The 18,807-nt window shown below is 42.8% G+C and overlaps 2 protein-coding genes across 2 annotated transcripts in view; both read right to left on the reverse strand.

The window, feature by feature from the left end:
• LOC100526184 (oxysterol-binding protein-related protein 10) overlaps positions 1–17,105 on the reverse strand; it is a 47,158-nt gene extending 30,053 nt beyond the window's left edge. Inside the window, exon 1 of the mRNA XM_021071499.1 lies at positions 16,623–17,105. Within this exon, the coding sequence (XP_020927158.1) occupies positions 16,623–16,833 (211 nt within the window). The 5' untranslated portion in view covers positions 16,834–17,105. The remainder of the gene's footprint in view (positions 1–16,622) is intronic.
• OSBPL10 (oxysterol binding protein like 10) overlaps positions 1–18,807 on the reverse strand; it is a 381,121-nt gene that overhangs the window by 74,597 nt on the left and 287,717 nt on the right. The window lies entirely within an intron of this gene.

Genomic DNA, 18,807 nt, shown 5'->3' on the forward strand with positions numbered 1-18,807 from the left:
AACCCACCAAGCCACCAGGGAACTCCAAGGCCATATTTTCTTAAGGGTGTTTTTATTAAGTTTTTAAAAATATTTCTAAATACTGACAATAAAAAACAGAAGTCAAATTTTATTAGATATGGGCTGCTCAAAATGCAGTTTGAATGCCAGCTGACCATAGAATAGAAAAGACACATCCAGTGTGATTACACAACATGGCCTCAGCCATTAGATGTGTCTGGGGTGGCAGAAGTCAGGAAGCCACATCACTGAGGATGGATGTGGTTATGGCTTTCTAGCAAAAACATTTTTGGGGTTACCAGACTGGTGTTTATAAAGCATTTTTCTTTTTCTTTTTTTTTTTTTTTTTTGGCCACACCCACTGCAGCATGTGGAAGTTCCTGAACTAGGGATCAAACCCAAGCCACAGCACTGACAACACTGGATCCTTATCCCACTGAGCCACCAGGGAACTCCTATAAAGCAATTTTCTAAACTTCCCTCAATCCTGAAGGAAAAAAAAAAAACCACAACCCTTTGTAACTCTCATACAGATCATTTCAAGAGCCATGGGTTATTACAAAACAGCTGTATATGCTTACTAAGGGGGACAGGAGTAATAAGAGGCAGATTTCTTGACCCTATAGCAATTCTGACATTAGAGTAAGAATAGGTTCCAAACAGCTGAATCTGGAGATTCTGTTCTCAGCCCAAGAGCGGGTAAAAGTGATGATGGTAAGGTGGGCTCAAGTGCAGATCTGTCTCATGTGAACTTGAACTTAACCCCTCTCTAGTACTTCAGATGGTCCACCCAGACGGTAATTAATTACTGTTTCAGTAGTTACTCAAAGGAAAAGCTTCAAGTACCCCTAACTTAACCCATGAGGGAATCTTGCTGATGGAAACAAAATAACAGAGGCAGATGAGAGGGCTGTGTATGTCCATCCCCAAGCAGATTCTTCCACAAAACCTTTGTTTTTAATTAAAAAAAATTTTTTTTAATGTTTTTAATCTTTTTAGGCTGCACCCTCGGCATATGGAAATTCCCAGGCTAGGGGTCAAGTCTGAGCTGTAGCTGTCGGCCTACACCTTGCTCAGCCAAAGCAATGCCAGATCGGAGCTGTGTCTGCGACCTACACTGCAGCTCATGGCAACACCAGATCCTTACTTAACCCACTGAGCAAGGCCAAGAATCCGACCCATGTCCTCATGGATACTAACCTGGTTTGCTACCGCTGAGCCATGAAGAAAACTCCCCCCACCTTTTTTTCTTTTTTTTTAATGTCAAGTATTAAGCTCTGCAGCTTCAAAGCTTCAAGTGCTCCTTGTGGCAACAGGAACACTGTCTAACTGCCTGGTTTGGGAGCTGCCCAGAATCTCCTCATTCTATCCCAGCTCCTTGCTTAGCTCAAGTGAAGCTGTGTTTTTTCCATGTCTCAAATGATTGACAGCCGTTTTGTGTGCCATTTCCCTGCTCATACTGCCATCCTCCAGCTTCTCTATATGGGGAGCAGGTCTCGTGTGTGAATCCTGGAGTCGGCTCCATCACTGCTTGCTCAGAGAGGACCCTGGGGACTTTGCTGGCCACAGCAGCATTGCAGAGGCACCGCTGTCCCATCAGTTTCCTGTCCCTCGCTCTTACAGCTATCTGAACTCACCGTGTTCTTTCATTCACTGCCTGCCTTACTCTTCTCCCTAGAAAGTCAGCTCCTTGAAAACAGGGACAAATACTGCCCTCCCTCACTGCTGTATCCCCAGAACCTAGAAGGTGATCTAGGGAGTATGTGCTCATTAAATCTGTGCCGGATGAGTGAAAGACCATTAAGACTTTCAGAGATGGTCAATTTCAAGAAATGTGTAGGTTTCAAGATGAAGGTAAGTAGAATGGTGATGGAGAGGGACCAGGGACAGAGTGGGGGTACAGGGGTGGTGGCAGGAAGGAGAATTATTGTTTAATGGGTGTAGGGATTCAGTTTTGCAAGATGCAAAGAGTTCTAGAGATATTCATATTCAATAATATGAATGTATTTGACACTCCTGAGTTGTATACTTAAAAATGGTTAGGATGGGAATTTTTTTTTCTCTTGCCTTTTTAGGGCCGCACCTGCGGCATATGGAGGGTCCCAAGCTAGGGATCCAAATTGGAGCCATAGCCGCCGGTCTATGCCAGAGCTACAGCAACCTAGGATCCTTCAGCATGCCAAGTTGTGGTGTAGCTTCGACCTACACCACAGCTCACGGCAACGCCATTAAGACTTTCAGAGATGGTCAATTTCAAGAAGCGAGGCCAGGGATCAAACCCGCATCCTCATGGATGCTAGTTAGGTTCGTTAACCACTGAGCCATGACGGGAACTCCCTAGGATGGGAAATTTTTTGACATGTGTATTTTACATTTTTTTTTTTTTTTTTTTGGCGGGGAGACGGCATCCCTATATCAGTCTCTGATATTTTTAAAAAAGTAAAAACTCACAACTAAAATCAAAGGTTGAAGGATAAACTAAGGATAGATAAATAATAAGGCAGCCAGGGCTGGACTAAGAAAATGAGCCCAGAGTTCCAAAACATTAGAATCTCCAGTAAGAAAACTGTAAAGATTCTTTTTTGCATTTTTAAAAAATATAGTTGATTTACAATGTTGTGGGAAAGATACTTCTTAGCTGTCCTGCTAACCAACTCCTGCTCAGAGACCTGAAGTTGGATTCAGAACTTAAATAGTGGGCAGCTGTCTCATAAATATTACTACTTTTTTGACATTTTATTATACAAGTGGTAAATGTCCTCTAGAGTAATTATGAAAGCTTAAAAAGCACTAGGGGGGGAAAATTAGATCTACGCTCCTAGGCAATCAGGACAGAGCTCCATCCGTTACTCCCACACCTCAATTCTGCTTCTCCCTCCCCTTCCCACTATCATTCAGAGATGATGACTAGGAATGGGGCAGGAAGTAGAGTCTGGCCTGACCATGATACACAGCATCCTGAGGTAGACCAAGACCAGGATAGTAAGAGGGAAGGCGGCAATGCACGCTGGGAAATGTAGTCTTCTGTACATTCGATGGATTCAGAACATCAAAGAACCACTGAGTGAATATAGGAGAGAAGCCCACCTCAGATTAGGCCAGCTACTCTAATCACTGACCCCTGGTTTGGGAGTCTGGACAGACTTGTCTTGAGTGAGGAAAATTCCAAAACAGAGTAATTGAAAATGACTGTAGAGAGCTTGGGAAAAGAAACAGTATCCTCGGAAAGATACTTAGAGGGCTTAGAGGAATGATAGAGCTCTGAAATTTCTAATGTAAGGTGTCTGAGAGAACATCAAGAAAGGAATATCCTGACAATACATAATAAAGTAGCCTCTACGAGAGAAGAACAGAGAGCTACAAGAAGAAAACAGGCTGACGTGAAGGAGATGGAGGCACAAAGGAATTATCATGGGGAAATGAAGTCCACATTAGTAGAATTAAAGGTATCACTGAAATGAGAAAAAAGTAGAATCAACACTGTAGAAAGTCAAGTAAGTAGTGTGTCAAGGGAAGTTCTACTGATTTGTAGCTGCAAAGGGCATGAAAATGAGAGAGAAGATACGAGAGGAGAGGAGATACACAAAAGGGATCCTAAAGTAAAGAGATCAGATCAGCGCAACAGAAACTACAACAATGACAGAAGAAACAGAGCCTCAAGTTCCTTGTGGTGCAGTGAGTAAGGATCTGGCATTGTCACTACAGCAGCTTGGGTCACTGCTATGGCACAGGTTCAATCCCTGGCCCGGAAACTTCCATATGCCACAGGCAGGGCCAAAAATTGTTTTATTTTTTTTTTAATTAAAAAAAAGAGAAAGCAACAGAGCCTGAGTTGAAGGGTCCTGTTGAAACAGCCTGCCACAGTCTAGCAAAACCAATGGGAAAAGACTCACATCTATGAGTTCCCTGGTGGTACAGCAGGTTAAGGATCTGGTATTGCCACAGCTGTGGTGCAGGTTCAATCCCGGGCCTGGAAACTTCCGCATGCTGCAGGTATGACCAAAAAAAAAAAAAAAAAAAAAAAAGACTCACATTTAGACACAGCTTGGCAATGCTTTCTTAGGCTTTTTATTACTGAAGTTTCAAACACATACAAAAATAGGATAGTATAATGAATGCCTGGCTCATGAAGTTTGGCAACATTTTGGAATTTTTTAAAAAATGAAGAGAAAAATTTTCCAATCATTTAGGCAGAAAAGTTAGATTTGCCTTAAGGGAAAAAAAAAAATCAAGCTAGTCTTGGATTTTTCTAAAATACTAAACACCAGAAGGTGAACAGATGAAGAGAAGAATGCAAATAAAAGTCTACAGATCTGGAGGATAATGCTTGCCTTCAGCCGAATTATCTTTCCTCTGATTTTTAGAGCATTTATTGAGCTCTTGCTGGGTGCCAAGAACTATCACATGAAATGTACATATGTTAACTCATCCAACCCTAATGATGACCCATGAGGTAGGTCCTACTATTATATCCACTTGACAGTAAAGAAACAAGAGGCACAAAGATTTGCTTAAGTGTAAGGTATAGAATGGAGATGAAAACCCAGGCCACCTTGGCCCCAGAATTTATGCTCTTAAATTCCACACTGTAGGTACTGGTATCAAAACAGACAGACAGACCAATGGAACAGAATAGAGAATCTGGAAATAAACCCTGACACCTATGGTCAATTAATCTTTGACAAGGGAGGCAAGAACATCAAATGGGAAAAGGAAAGTCTATTCAGCAAGCATTGCTGGGAAACCTGGACAGCTGCATGCAAAGCAATGAAACTAGAACACACCCTCACACCATGCACAAAAATAAACTCCAAATGGCTGAAAGACTTAAATATACGACAGGACACCATCAAACTCCTAGAAGAAAACATAGGCAAAACACTCTCTGACATCAACATCATGAATATTTTCTCAGGGCAGTCTCCCAAAGCAATAGAAATTAGAGCAAAAATAAACCCATGGGACCTCATCAAACTGAAAAGCTTTTGCACAGCAAAGGAAACCCAAAAGAAAACAAAAAGACAACTTACAGAATGAGAGAAAAGTTTCAAATGATGCAACTGACAAGGGCTTAATCTCTAGAATATATAAACAACTTATACAACCCAACAGCAAAAAAAACCAATCAATCAATGGAAAAATGGGCAAAAGACCTGAATAGACATTTCTCCAAAGAAGATATACAGATGGCCAGCAAACACATGAAAAAATGCTCAACATTGCTGGTTATAAGAGAAATGCAAATCAAAACTACCATGAGATACCACCTCACACCAGTCAGAATGGCCATCATTAATAAATCCACAAAGAACAAGTGCTGGAAGGGCTGTGGAGAAAAGGGAACCCTCCTGCACTGTTGGTGGGAATGTAAACTGGTACAGCCACTATGGAGAACAGTTTGGAGATACCTTAGAAATCTATACATAGAACTTCCATATGACCCCGCAATCCCACTCTTGGGCATCTATCCAGACAAAACTCTACTTAAAAGAGGCACGTGCACCCGCATATTCATTGCAGCACTATTCACAATAGCCAGGACATGGAAACAACCCAAATGTCCATCGACAGAGGATTGGATTCGGAAGATGTGGTATATATACACAATGGAATACTACTCAGCCATAAAAAAGGATGACATAATGCCATTTGCAGCAACATGGATGGAACTAGAGAATCTCATCCTGAGTGAAATGAGCCAGAAAGACAAAGACAAATACCATATGATATCACTTATAACTGGAATCTAATATCCAGCACAAATGAACATCTCCTCAGAAAAGAAAATCATGGACTTGGAGAAGAGACTTGTGGCCGCCTGATGGGAGGGGGAGGGAGTGGGAGGGATCGGGAGCTTGGGCTTATCAGACACAATTTAGAATAGATTTACAAGGAGATCCTGCTGAATAGCATTGAGAACTATGTCTAGATACTCATGTCGCAACAGAAGAAAGGGTGGGGGGAAAAATGTAGTTGTAATGTATACATGTAAGGATAAACTGACCCCCTTGCTGTACAGTGGGAAAATAAAACAAATTATAAAAAATAAATAAATAAATAAATAAATCTCAGACTTCCAAAAAAAAAAAAAATTCCACACTGTATGCTTTCTCAGCAGCACTGCAAAGACTCAGAAAGTATTCTACCTTCTGGTGTAAAAAAAGAATCAAGTACATATCCCAAAATACGTAGAAAAGAAACAGAATTAAGAACTCAAGATAGGAGTTCCCCTGTGGCACAGCAGCTTAAGGATCTGGCATTGTCACTCCAGCGGCTTGGGTTGCTACTATGGCACAGAATCAGTCCCTAGCTCAGGAACTTCCACAGGCTTCGAGTTCACCCAAAACAATAACAACAACAACAACAAAAAGAACTCAGGCCTGGGTAAGTCATATAAAAGGATTGGTAGTGAGCACTGAATGCAGTTGGACCCAGAGCTGAGCAGGGCTGGGACTCCGGAGAGATAAAAAGACATTTGCCTTGAGATAAAATTTAAGTCATGAAGATGCTCAGTAATCAAGGTAAATGGTATGTTCACGCAGTATTTTGTAAATCAAAATTAATGCCAAGGGAGTTCCCTGGTGGTCCTGTGGTTAGGACGCAGCACTTTTACTGCTATGGCCTAGGTTCAGTCACTGGTTTGGGAACAAAGATCCCATGTCCAAGCCATTACATGCAGCAGCCAAAAAAAAAAAAAATACAAAAAAAAAATGTCTTAAATAACTCAGTTTCACTTGCTTCATCCTATCTACACCCTGTAAAATCCTATCTTTAAGATTTTGCTGTTTTTGGAGTTTTGGTCATGGCTCAGCAGTTAACGAATCTGACAAGCATCAATGAGGATGCAGGTTCAATCTCCGGCCTCGCTCAATGGGTTAAGGATCCAGCATTGCCGTGAACCATGGTACAGGTTGCAAAAGTGGCTTGGATCCCACGTTTCTGTGTCTGTGATGTAGGCCAGCAGCTGCAGCTCCGATTTGACCCCTAGCCTGGGAACCTTCATATGCCGTGGGTGCGGCCCTAAAAAGCAAAAAAAAAAAAAAAAAAAAAAAAAAAAAAAAAAAAAAAAAGACTTTGCTATTTTGCTCATCCTGGATTTTTTTGCATTAATTTTGGCTTAAAAATACTGCATTAAAATATCATTTATCTTAATACTTTGACACCTTTAAATGTGTGCTCACAGTGGGCACTTTACTTACCTCACCCTGTCCAAGCCCTGTAACTGAATCTAAATGCTTTTTATAAAAGTGATTACTCAACTGAATATTAAGTCAAAACTATTGTAAAGAGGTTTAATCATCATCATCTATTATTAAGCAATACTTTCTTTTAGCCACACCTGTGACATGTGGAAGTTCCTGGGCCAGAGATCAAACCTGCACCATAGCAGTGACAATGCGCAATCCTTAACCCACTCCTTCACAAGGGAACTCCTAAGTGATAATATTAAAATACTAAAGACGATAGCCCCTATATTATATAACCAAAAATTGGGAAGAATATCAGGGAAACAAAGGAAATTAAAGTATTCTGAGTCTGGAGTTCCCACTGTGGTACAACGGGATCAGTAGCGTCTCTGCAGCACCAGGATGCTGGCGGGGCACATGAGTTAAACGATCCAGCATTGCTGCATCTGTGCTATTGGTCACAACTACGGCTTGGATCTGTGATCCCTGGCCTGGGAACTCCATATGCCGTGGGGCAGCCAAAAAAGAAAAAGAAGACTTGATTTTGAGTCTTCATCATGAAGGGAGAAAGTCAAAAAAATAGTATGTCATTCTTGATTTTGATAATTAGAAAAATACAAGTTAAAAAATCCTTGTGAAAAATGTAATATAACTACTCCTAGAACATATATACCTATTTTTTCCCGAAACACTAAAGAGTAAAAGAAATGCAAATTGCATAGCAAAATAAGAGAAAACAAGAAGAGCAGCACAGAAACATGAAAACAAAAAGCATGACAGACTAACAAAAAAAGAAACATCAGTGTGAGGAAGAAAACAAAGGGACTGCATTACTCTTCTGAAAGAAAAGATTCTCAAGACTACATGATAAAACAAGATGCAAGTTGGGAGTTCTCCTGTGGTGCAGCAGCTTAAGGATCACTGCAGTGGCTTGGGTCACTGCTGTGGTGTGGGTTCAGTCCCTGGCCTGGGAACTTCCACATGCTGTGGACATGGCCAAAAATATAAATACATTTTAAAAAATGCAAGTCTAAGCTAGATTTCATTAATACAAAGACACATCAATTTTCACCTTTTTTTTTTTTTTTTTTTTTTTTTTTTGTCTTTTTGTCTTTTCTAGGGCCTCATCCGTGGCATGTGGAGGTTCCCAGGCTAGGGGTCTAATCGGAGCTGTAGCTGCTGGCCTACACCACAGCCACAGCAACACCAGATCTCAGCCACGTCTGTGACCTACACCACAGCTCATGGCAACAACACCAGATCCTTAACCCACTGATCAAGGCCAGGGATGACACCCACAGCCTCATGGTTCCTAGTTGGATTCGTTAACCACTGAGCCACAATGGGAACTCCAATTTTCACATTTTAACATCTCTTTGAAATTGGAATTCATCTTACACTCGATGTGTGTCATGGTTTAATTGGCAGCTTTCTCTCTCTTTTTTTTTTTTTTTTTTTTTGTCTTTTTGTCTTTTCTAGGGGCACACCCACAGCATATGGAGGTTCCCAGGCTAGGGGTCTAATCGAAGCTACTGCCGCTGGCCTATGCCAGAGCCACAGCAACGCCAGATCCGAGCTGCGTCTGTGACCTACACCACAGCTCAGGGCAATGCCAGATCCTTAACCCATTGATCGAGACCAGGGATGGAACCCGCAACCTCATGGTTCCTAGTTGGATTTGTTTCTGCTGCCCCACGACAGGAACTCCAGGCATCTTTTTCTTAATGGCACAAAGGCAAATGGTGTGCTTTACTACTGATGTGTTTGACAGGTGCGAAAATATGCCTCACCTATAGAAAGTCACAGAAGGTCAAAAGGAGAAAGACGGTCACCAACATACCAGCAAAGAAGACGGGGATCCAGTATTGTCATGTGGTTGCTGAGTGATTGGCAATCAAGTAGCTGCATGTTAATTACCTCTCACTTTCTGGTCCACCCTAATGCTCGAGATTGGGAGACCGCCAAAGATGATCCAACAGAAGTGAGGAGGAAGGCAAAGATCAGGGGTCCACCAAATGGGAAACCCAGTCCTTCCTTCCTTTTTTTTTTTTTTTTTTTTTTGTGGCTGCACCCTTGGTATACAAAAGTTCCCAGGCCAGAGATCAAACCCACGCAAGAGATCAAACCCACGCAACAGCTGTAACCAGAGTCACAGCAGTAACAATGCTGGGTCCCTAACTTGCTGAGCCATCAGGGAACTCCCAAACACAGTCATGAAACCAGGCTTCAACACACACCTGAGTCCCCCCATGCAACAAGCCTTAGTCGACACAAAAACCCCAGGAAGGAAAAAACTGTAAATGTTCTGGTTCCTAGAACCAAACAGAAGCAGAAAGAAAGCTTAGCCGTAGGCTTAACAGTCTGACTGTGGAACTCTCTCTGTCCTTGGCCTCAGTTGACGTCTTGCTTCAGAGCTGGAAGTTGCAGTGCCAGGGCTGTGAGGCCTCTACCCAGAGGCCAGTAACAGGTGAAGGCTCCTGGAAGGTCCCTCCCCCTTCCTGGAACACAGTGAATGCACGTCTCTCAGCTTCAATCAACTGGAGAGGCTTTTCCCCAAGTGGAGTAATACTGACAATTCACAAACGTAGGAAAAACAGAAGGCATATTTACAATGAAAAGCTACCTACCTCCTTTCTTTAGGAAAAAGTTGCCACTCAACAATCTGCTCAGACAGTTGTAAAAAAAAAAAAAAAACAAACAAAAAAAAACACCCATTTGAAATATCCTGCAATGCTAGTTTTACCCTTTTCTCAAAATGCTATTTACTGAAGGAATCATCACATTTCTATCTTGGCTTTTAATCACAAAATAAGGCAAGGGGACTTATATGGGATGCATTTTCACCAGAAGTAGCATGTATCAGGAAGAAGGTATAAGAGACTGAGAAAGGCAAAGGGGAGTGGAGAAAAGAGACACTGAGGATCTGAAGACGTCTCTGATAAAAAGGGAAGCATGGCAGAAGGAAAAAGGCAACCAGCTGGAAAAGCCACTAATAGTCCCTAATTATAGTCTCACCTATTTGACCCTTTTGGCCAAACCCCAAAACGGAAAGAACAAACACAGCTGTCGTATTAACTGACAATCCCCACAAATCTTAGAAAAAGATGAAAAAATTACTGGAGGGCAAGTTAGGAGAAGCACCTTACATTCTTCTCTAGTTCTCCTCTCTTCAATCAACTACAACGTGTCTTGATCTCTGGCCCTGATTTATGTCCAAGGGCACTGCAATGTCACAAGGCTCTGATCCCAAGTTCTCTCCTAACCTGCCCTTCACCCACCATTCATTGGCATCCAGCTCTGACCAGGCATTAGAATGTGCCAGTCTGGAGTTCCTGTCGTGGCTCAGTGGTTAACGAATCCGACTAGGAACCACCACGACGTTGCGGGTTTGATCCCTAGCCTTGCTCAGTGGGTTAAGGATCCGGCGTTGCTGTGAGCTGTGGTGTAGGTTGCAGACGTGGCTCGGATCTGGTGTTCCTGTGGCTCTGGCGTAGGCCGGCAGCTAGAGCTCTAATTCAACCCCTAGCCTGGGAACCTCCATATGCCACGGGAGTGGCTCAAGAAATGGCAAAAAGATAAAAAATCTTAAAATTTTTTAAAAAAATAAAATAAAATGTGCTACTATTTAAAATAAATAAATAAATAAATAAATAAATAAATAAATAAGAATGTGCCAGTCTTATCACAGGTGTCTGCTCTTTCAACTATGTTCCCTAGATCCAGGCTGCAAGAAAGGATCTACCCCCAAAGCACAGACAACAGAATACTCTAGACTCGGTTCCTGCTCCATCTATCCATCATATGCCTCCATCAAGATGCTGCAGTAGGAGTTCCTATGATGACTCAGCAGAAATGAGCCCAATTAGTAGTATCCATGAGGATGTGGGTTCAATCCCAGGCCTCACTCAGTCGGTTAAAGATCTGGTGTTGCTGTGAGCTGTGGTGTAGGTCACAGACATGGCTCAGATCCTGAGTTGCTGTGGCTGTGGTATAGGACGGCAGCTGTATCTCCAATTTGACCCCTACCCTGGGAACTCCCATATGCCGCAGATGCAGCCCTAAAAAACCAAAACCAAAAAAAACAACCCTGTCTAACACAAGCCTTGACCCAAAAGCTTACTTTATTAACTTTAGCTACAAACTTCTCCATAAACAAGTTAAATGAAGCATTTCAGCCCAGCTTATCTTAGACGTAACATCGGAGGCAGGTCCAGGAGCCTGAAATGCGTAGGTGGGAGCAGATGAACACTCAAGTAGTTCTGGACCTCTGTCCAGTTGCTCTACATGTCTGACGTAAAATCAGCATCAGGGAGCAACGTTTGCAAACAAAGGCTTCAGAGCCAACACACTCCCCAGAAGTATGCAACGAAAGCCTATAGAAGATATGATGCTGCAAGACCACAAATAAATTTTTGATTCAGAAAAGGGGCAGAAGGAAAACAAAAATCAGTGAAGGGGTCAGAAAGCAGAGAGACTTCAAGAACAACAGCCGTGGATCTCGGATGCCCAAGGTTCTGCGCCACCCTGCCCCTTGCACACCTAGAGGAAACCCTGACAGGGTTTGCTTTGAGATTTTGATTTCCATCAACCCAGCTTGTCACTCCTCAGATACAACCATTATGTTTTTACTGGTGGGAGTCAGGCTGCTATGGGCATTATCAACCTTAAGAGCCCTCAGGTTCTAAACAAAGGCATTTTACGGTGACACTCTTGAGGTCACTACATTCTCTTATTCTGCTCCCTGGAGATTCTACATTTCTGTTTTAATTGCAGGCAACTATGATGCTTCAGGTGCAGGAAGTCATTCCATTTTTTCCCCCCAAATGTGTGGTGTGGCATAGATTTAATCAACACAGGCAAGATGTTTTAAAACCTAAAGGGCTAGGTTATGTGGAATATACTTTTTTAATTTTTTAATTTTTTAATTATTATTTTTGTATATAATGATTTTTTTCCATTATAACTGGTTTACAGTGTTCTTCCCATTCTCTACTGTACAGCAAGGTGACCCAGTTACACATGCATGTATACATCTTTTTTCTCACATTATCATGCTCCATCACAAGTGACTAGATATAGTTCCGAATGCTACACAGCAGGATGGAATATACTTTTTTAAGGGTTAAGAAGAAAAGGAAACAGGAGTTCCTGCTGTGGCACAATGGGATCAGTAGTGTCTCTGCAGCACCAGGACGCAGGTTTGATCCCCAGCCCAGCACAGTGGGTTAAAGGATCTGGTGTTACTACAGCTGCGGTTGCGATTGTAGCAACTGTGGCTCTGATCCCTGGCCTGGATCCGCCAGAGCCTACGAGGCAGCCAAAAAGAGAGAGAAGGGAAAAAAATAACCCTTATGATGCTTTGCTTCAAGCTCTATTTGCCAGGGGTAGACAGGGACGACAGGGAGACAGCCCCATGGCTGGCATAAAGGCAGAGACACTGCTCAGTCTCCTCTCCCCAACAAATAATCCCATTTCAACCTGTCACCACACATGGAATTCCCCCATGAGCTGTGTCCCTCTAGGACCCTTGAAAACAACAGAGACATGATGAAAATCAGCAAAGTACAAAAATTAGAAATTTGCTAGAAACCAGCCCTGAAGAAAAAGTTGTAAGAGATTCATTTTAGGACTATGAAAACAGTTGAAGTTTCTATCTAACCTTCTCAGGAAAAAAAAAAAAAAAAAAAAAAAAGCTTCTCAGAAAGAGCCCATTTAGTAGCAGAGGCTGGAAGGGTGATCTGGTGTGAGAGGGATGGTAGTAAACTTGAAAAGCACCCAGCCTAAGAGATTTGTGCCCAAGACCCGCTGGGGTCACAGAGGCTCAATCCAGATCAGAAAAAGTCAGAGAGTCTCAGAATTAGAGTCTCACTTTTCAAGCAGAGAAGAGGGAAGGAGAAAAGCAGGATGGGTGCCTTCACTGTGTGCCTAGCCATATCCACCTCTCCCAGCCTGAATCCTGAGCCTGAACATTTTTCTTTTGTTACAGAGGACATTGATAGAGCAATTGGCAAAGTTTAGTTAGGTTTGCAGATTAGGAATAGAATTGTGTTCATATTAATTTACTGATTTTGACCACTATGCAATTATTACATAGGAGAGTATCCTGTGTGTGTGTGTGTGTGTGTGTGTATTTTTTTTTAAGGCCACACCTGCAGCATATGAAAGTTCCCAGGCTAGGAGTCGAATCAGCACTGCAGCTGCCGGCTCACACCACAGCCAAAGCAACCCCAGATCCGGGCAGTATCTATGACCTATACCACAGCTCATGATGACACCAGATCCTTAACACACTGGGTGAGGCCAGGGATCAAACCCGTGTCTTCATGGATGCTAGCCAGTTTCATTACTGCTAAGATACCTTCGGAACTCCGAGCATCCTTTTTTTAAAAAGGAAATATATACTGAAATACACAAAAGTAAAGATATATATCAAGTTTGCACCTTGTTCTTAACTGGCTAGAATACTAAAATAGGCTTATATATACAGAAAGAGATGGTGACGAAAATGTCATAAAATGGTAGCATTTGGGGAACTTGGAGATTTTTGAGCATTTTTCACATTATTCTTGCCATTTTTCTAGAAGTCTGAAATTATTTTCCAAAAATGTAAAGAAAAAAATAAATCCAATCCTTCCCTGAGAAATTTATGATGTGAGCAAGACAGGGTTCCCTGGCCCCAGTTTGGGGGAACCTGGAGTGCACTGAGCGGGTTGTTCTAAAATGAACAAAGGACCCCAGGCTGCAGAAGGCATTTTCCCACCCCTTGCCTCAGCTCTGCCACATAGCTGTGTGGCCTCAGTGAGACATTTAACCACTCTGAGCCTCATCATCTCATCCACATGATGGGCATACAAATACCTACTTGGTGAAGGTTTCAGAAAATGTGTAGAAAAAGCCAAACACTGATAGAATCAGAACTCAGTAAATGATAGTGGGTAGCAAGGAAAGAAACCCAAATTACCTTACCTTTATACAGTCTGCTCGCTTTTAACCTCAGTGAAGTGGGTGGGGGGCGGGGGTAGAGAGGACCAGAGGGAAGCAGGAAGTAGAGACCATCCCTCATAACCCAGCTCTACATTCTACCACCTGAACTGCCTCGTTTCCCATCAATTAAGTGAACCCTGGGCAACAAAGCTCAATGAGGCTTCAATTCATCTCAATTCTAATACTTTGTAATTATATCTGACATGAGCAATCTCAAGCCATTTTCACCTTTATCATGTAATTTAATCTTCTCTAATATCTTTCTATCTGCTTATCGATTAAACCCTCCTTCAAAAGGATTGGAGCATCCTACAAGAGTTTATTATTACCTCTAGCTGCTTGATAAAGAACTAGAAATGGAGTTCCCATAGTAGCACAGCAGAAACGAGCCCGACTAGTATCCATGAGGAGGCGGGTTTGATCCCTGGCTTTGCTCAGTGGGTTAAGGATCCCGCGTTGCTCTGGCTGTGGTGTAGACCATCAGCTGCAGCTCTAATTTGGCCCTTAGCCTGGGAACTTCCATATGCTGTGTATTCCAGAGAAATGCTTGCACAGGTCCACGAGGGGACACATGAGGGGAGGGCACCTGCTGCAGCCAGGTGGGTGGGGCAGAGAGCAGGAGGCTGCATACAAGAGAGTGTAGGGTGAAAACCTGGGGGACGAACCCTACAGGCAGAGTTAGAGATAGTGGACTAGGTGTTCCCGTCGTGGCACAGCAGAAAGGCATCCAACTAGGAATCATGAGGTTGAGGGTTTGATCCCTGGCCTCACTCAATGGGTTAAGGATCTGGCATTGCTGTGAGCTGTGGTGTAGGTCACAGATGCGGTTCGGATCCCACGTTGCTGTGGCTGTGGTGTAAGCTGGCAGCTGTAACTCAGATTCGACCCTTAGCCTGGGAACCTCCATATGACATGAGTGCAGTCCTACAAAGCAAAAAAAAAAAAAAAAAAAAAAAAAAAAAAAAAAAAAAAAAAGCCGACTAGATGCCACATGACAAGGGATCTTAAAAACACAACACTGAACACTGAACTACACCCCAGGGAACTATACTCAATATCTAAAACAGGTGGGTGTTTTCTCATTATGGGAATTTCTACAAAAGATCTCATTCTAAATGAAGTGCTTAGGAGTTCCCTGGTCATGCAGCAGGGTTAAGGATCCAGCACTATCACTACTGTGGCTTGGGTCCCAGCTGTGCCATGGGTTCAATCCCTGGCCCAAGAACTTCTGCAGGCAATGGTCAAAATAAGTAAGTAAACAAGTAAATAAATAAACTATTTAGTCCCCATGTGAACTATATGTAATATGCTATGATAAACCATAATGAACATGAAAAAGAATATATATGTATCACTGAGTCGCTCTGCTGCATAGCAGAAATTAACATTGTAAATCAACTGTATTTCAATTAAAACAAACAAACAAACAAACAAAAACACTGAGGGCAAAATTCACAAACAGAATGAAATGCAGAATGGGGTGCCAGCAAGTCAAAGCAGAGTTCTGCAGTATCATATGAACAGGTTAAATTGTTCATAGGATGGCACATGGCTAATTGGTAAAATAGAAATAAAAATCTATCTCAAGCTAGGTTGGGAAGGAAGGAGGGATAGAGAAGCACTTGGATAAAGGGAGAGATGGATGGATTTAAAGAAGAAAGCCATAAAAGAGAAGAAAATAATGCTACTTGCAGCAACATGGATGGAACTAAAGACTCTTACCAAACGAAGTCGGTTAGGAAGAGAGAAACAAATACCGTATGATATCTCTTATATCTGGAATCTTAAAATACGGCACAAATGAACCTATTTACAGAAAAGAAACAAACTCATGGACTTGGAGAACAGACCTGCAGTTGCCGAGGGGGAGGGGGAGGGAGTGGGCTGGATTGGAAGTTTGGGGTTAGTAGATGCAAACTAATGCATTTGGAGTGGATAAGCAAATGAGATCCTACTGTGTAGCACAGGGAACTATATCTAATCACTTGTGATGGAACATGATGGAGGATAATGTGAGAACAAGAATGTATCTGTATGTATAACTGGGTCACTCTGCTGTACAGCAGAAATTGGCAGAACGCTGAAAATCAACTATAATAATTAAAAGAAAAAAAAAATAAGGAGTTCCTGTCGTGGCTCGGCAGAAACAAATCTGACTAGTTTCCATGAGGACGTAGGTTCGATCCCTGGCCTCCCTCAGTGGGTTAAGGATCCAGTGTCGCTGTGGCTGTGGTATAGGTTGGCAGCTGTAGCTCCAATTTGACTCCTAGCCTGGGAACCAGCATGTGCCATGGGTATGGCCCTAAAAAGGCAAAAAGAAAAAGAAAAAAAAAGGAAAAAAGGAAAAGAAAGGAAGGGAAGAAGGGAGGAAGGAAGAAAGGAAGGGCACCCACGCGCACCCCCAGACCAAGCTTATCTGCTAAGACAGGGCAGCAGGTGGGGAGGGCTTACCTGAGGCCCCCGGCCTGTGGCTGGGCTGGGCTGCATGGTGCACACTCTGCTGGAGCAGGCTGAGGCACTCGCCGAGGCAGCTGAGGGTGGCCGCCGAGGTGGCTTTCAGGAGCAGCAGGTCCTGGTCCAAGGAGGTGAGAGGGCCAGAACCTGGCAGAGACTCAATGGCATGCACGAGGTTCTTCTGTTGTCCTTCCACCTGGCTCATCATCTATGGGGAGGGAAGACAGCAAGCAGGTGAGAAGAGGAAGCCCTCCCCTGGATAGGTGGGGAGCCAGCACTTAAGCCACAGGAGTAGATAAAAATACAAAGAGAAACTATCCCACCCAGACTACAAGCCACAGGAGTAGGAAACAGCAACTGGAAGGGCACTCAGTGAATGTCCTTCCTTGGATAATGAAGTCCTGGGTGAAATCTATCCAGGTCTATCTACCCAAATGCAAGCCTCTGCAGTTCCATTCATAGGAATTTTTCTTTTTTTTCATTGTAGGGCCGCACCCACAGAATATGGAAGTTCCCAGGCTGGGGGCCGCATTGGAGCTGCAGCTGCCAATCCATACCACAGCCAAAGCAATGCCAGATCTGAGGCACATCTGTGACCTACACCACAGCTCACTGCAACGCTGGGTCCTTAACCCACTGAGTGGGGTCAGGGATCGAACCCACATCCTCATGGGCACTTAACCTGTTGCGCCACAACAGGAACTCCTTCACAGAAGAATCTGCGAACTTTAGAGCTGAAAGGGACCATCAGGGACATATGGGCATGTCATTTCACAGATGTCCTAAAAATAGAAGTTGTGTAACCATATTTAAGGTCCTTGGACTGTACGGAAGGTTATTGAGACAGTGGACAAGTGTGGCTTTGCCTCAGATCAAGGTTAATTCCTTGCTTTCCGCCCCCAGTTCCAATCCTGGCGGTTCTACGCAAAGTTCAAGAAACAGAAGTGAGATCTGGGGCTGGCATTTGTGGGAGTGAGACCAGAGAGAAGCCAGTGCTGACCTACTCTGACTCCAAAATGCTGCAACAGTCCGGACTTCCTTAACACTGTGTTGAATGCCAGGAGGGGGAGAAAAACCAGGAGTTCCAGAGCCAGCCCTGCTCTATGGCTGAAGCTGTAACAAACCAGAAACCATGTGTTGTTGCTTGGCTTCAAGTCATAAGCTAGACAGGCAGTAGACTAACCATATCTCTGAATGGACAAAAATGAGGAGAAAGGAACTCAACAACTAGAAAAGGACTTCACTGGTTAGCTTGTGGAATTCATCTCCCTCCTGTTTTACAGCTTATCTCACTGAACAAGGTGACTGCCTACACTGCATGGCTAGGTAATAAACAGGCTTGCTGATACATGGAGGGGCTAAATCAGCCAAGGTCAGCATCAGAGGCAGGTATCAACTCTCATTGTCCAGACTCTGGTCCACAGTTCTCTAAGTGTCCCCCATAAAAGGTGTCCTTTACCTGAAGCAATAGCTCCTACTTTGTTGCTGTCATCCCTGGAGTTACCATCAGGATGCCACCAGCTAAGGAGAAGCAACAGTTCTTTAAGGACCACTGAACACAAAACTCATCCCATGCTTGAGCTTATTTTTCTATTTTCTTTTGAAGACAAATATCTGCTGTTTTCTATCACTCTGTGTAGTCATCCGTTTTTTTAAAAAAAAGCTCCTCTACTGTAATCCTACTTACCAAAATAGGTGCCATTACTTCAAGAACTTTTTTTTTTTCCATTTATATGGAGTATAGTTGACTTGCAATGTTGCATTAGTTTTAGGTGTAGAGCAAAGTGAATCAGTTATACACATACATATATCCTTCTTTTTCAGATTCTTTTCCCATATAGATTATTACAGAACATTGGGTAGACCACAACAGACCTCTGTAATAACAGACCTTTTTCATCTATTTTATATGTAGTAGTGTGTATATGTTAATCCCAACCTCCTAATTTATTCCTCCTCCACTCACATTTCCCCTTTGGTAGCCACAAGTTCGGTTTCAAAATCTTCGAGTCTATAACTGTTTTTTAAGTTCTTTTGTATTAAATTCCACATATTAGTGATTTAATATGATATTTGTCTTTCTCTATCTGACTTACTTTACTTAGTATGATAATCTCTAGGTCCATCCATGTTGCTACAAATGGCATTATTTCATTCTTTTTTATGACTGAGTAGTATTCCA

Source organism: Sus scrofa, chromosome 13 (genome assembly GCF_000003025.6).
Source record: "Sus scrofa isolate TJ Tabasco breed Duroc chromosome 13, Sscrofa11.1, whole genome shotgun sequence".
NCBI classification, from domain to species: domain Eukaryota; kingdom Metazoa; phylum Chordata; class Mammalia; order Artiodactyla; family Suidae; genus Sus; species Sus scrofa.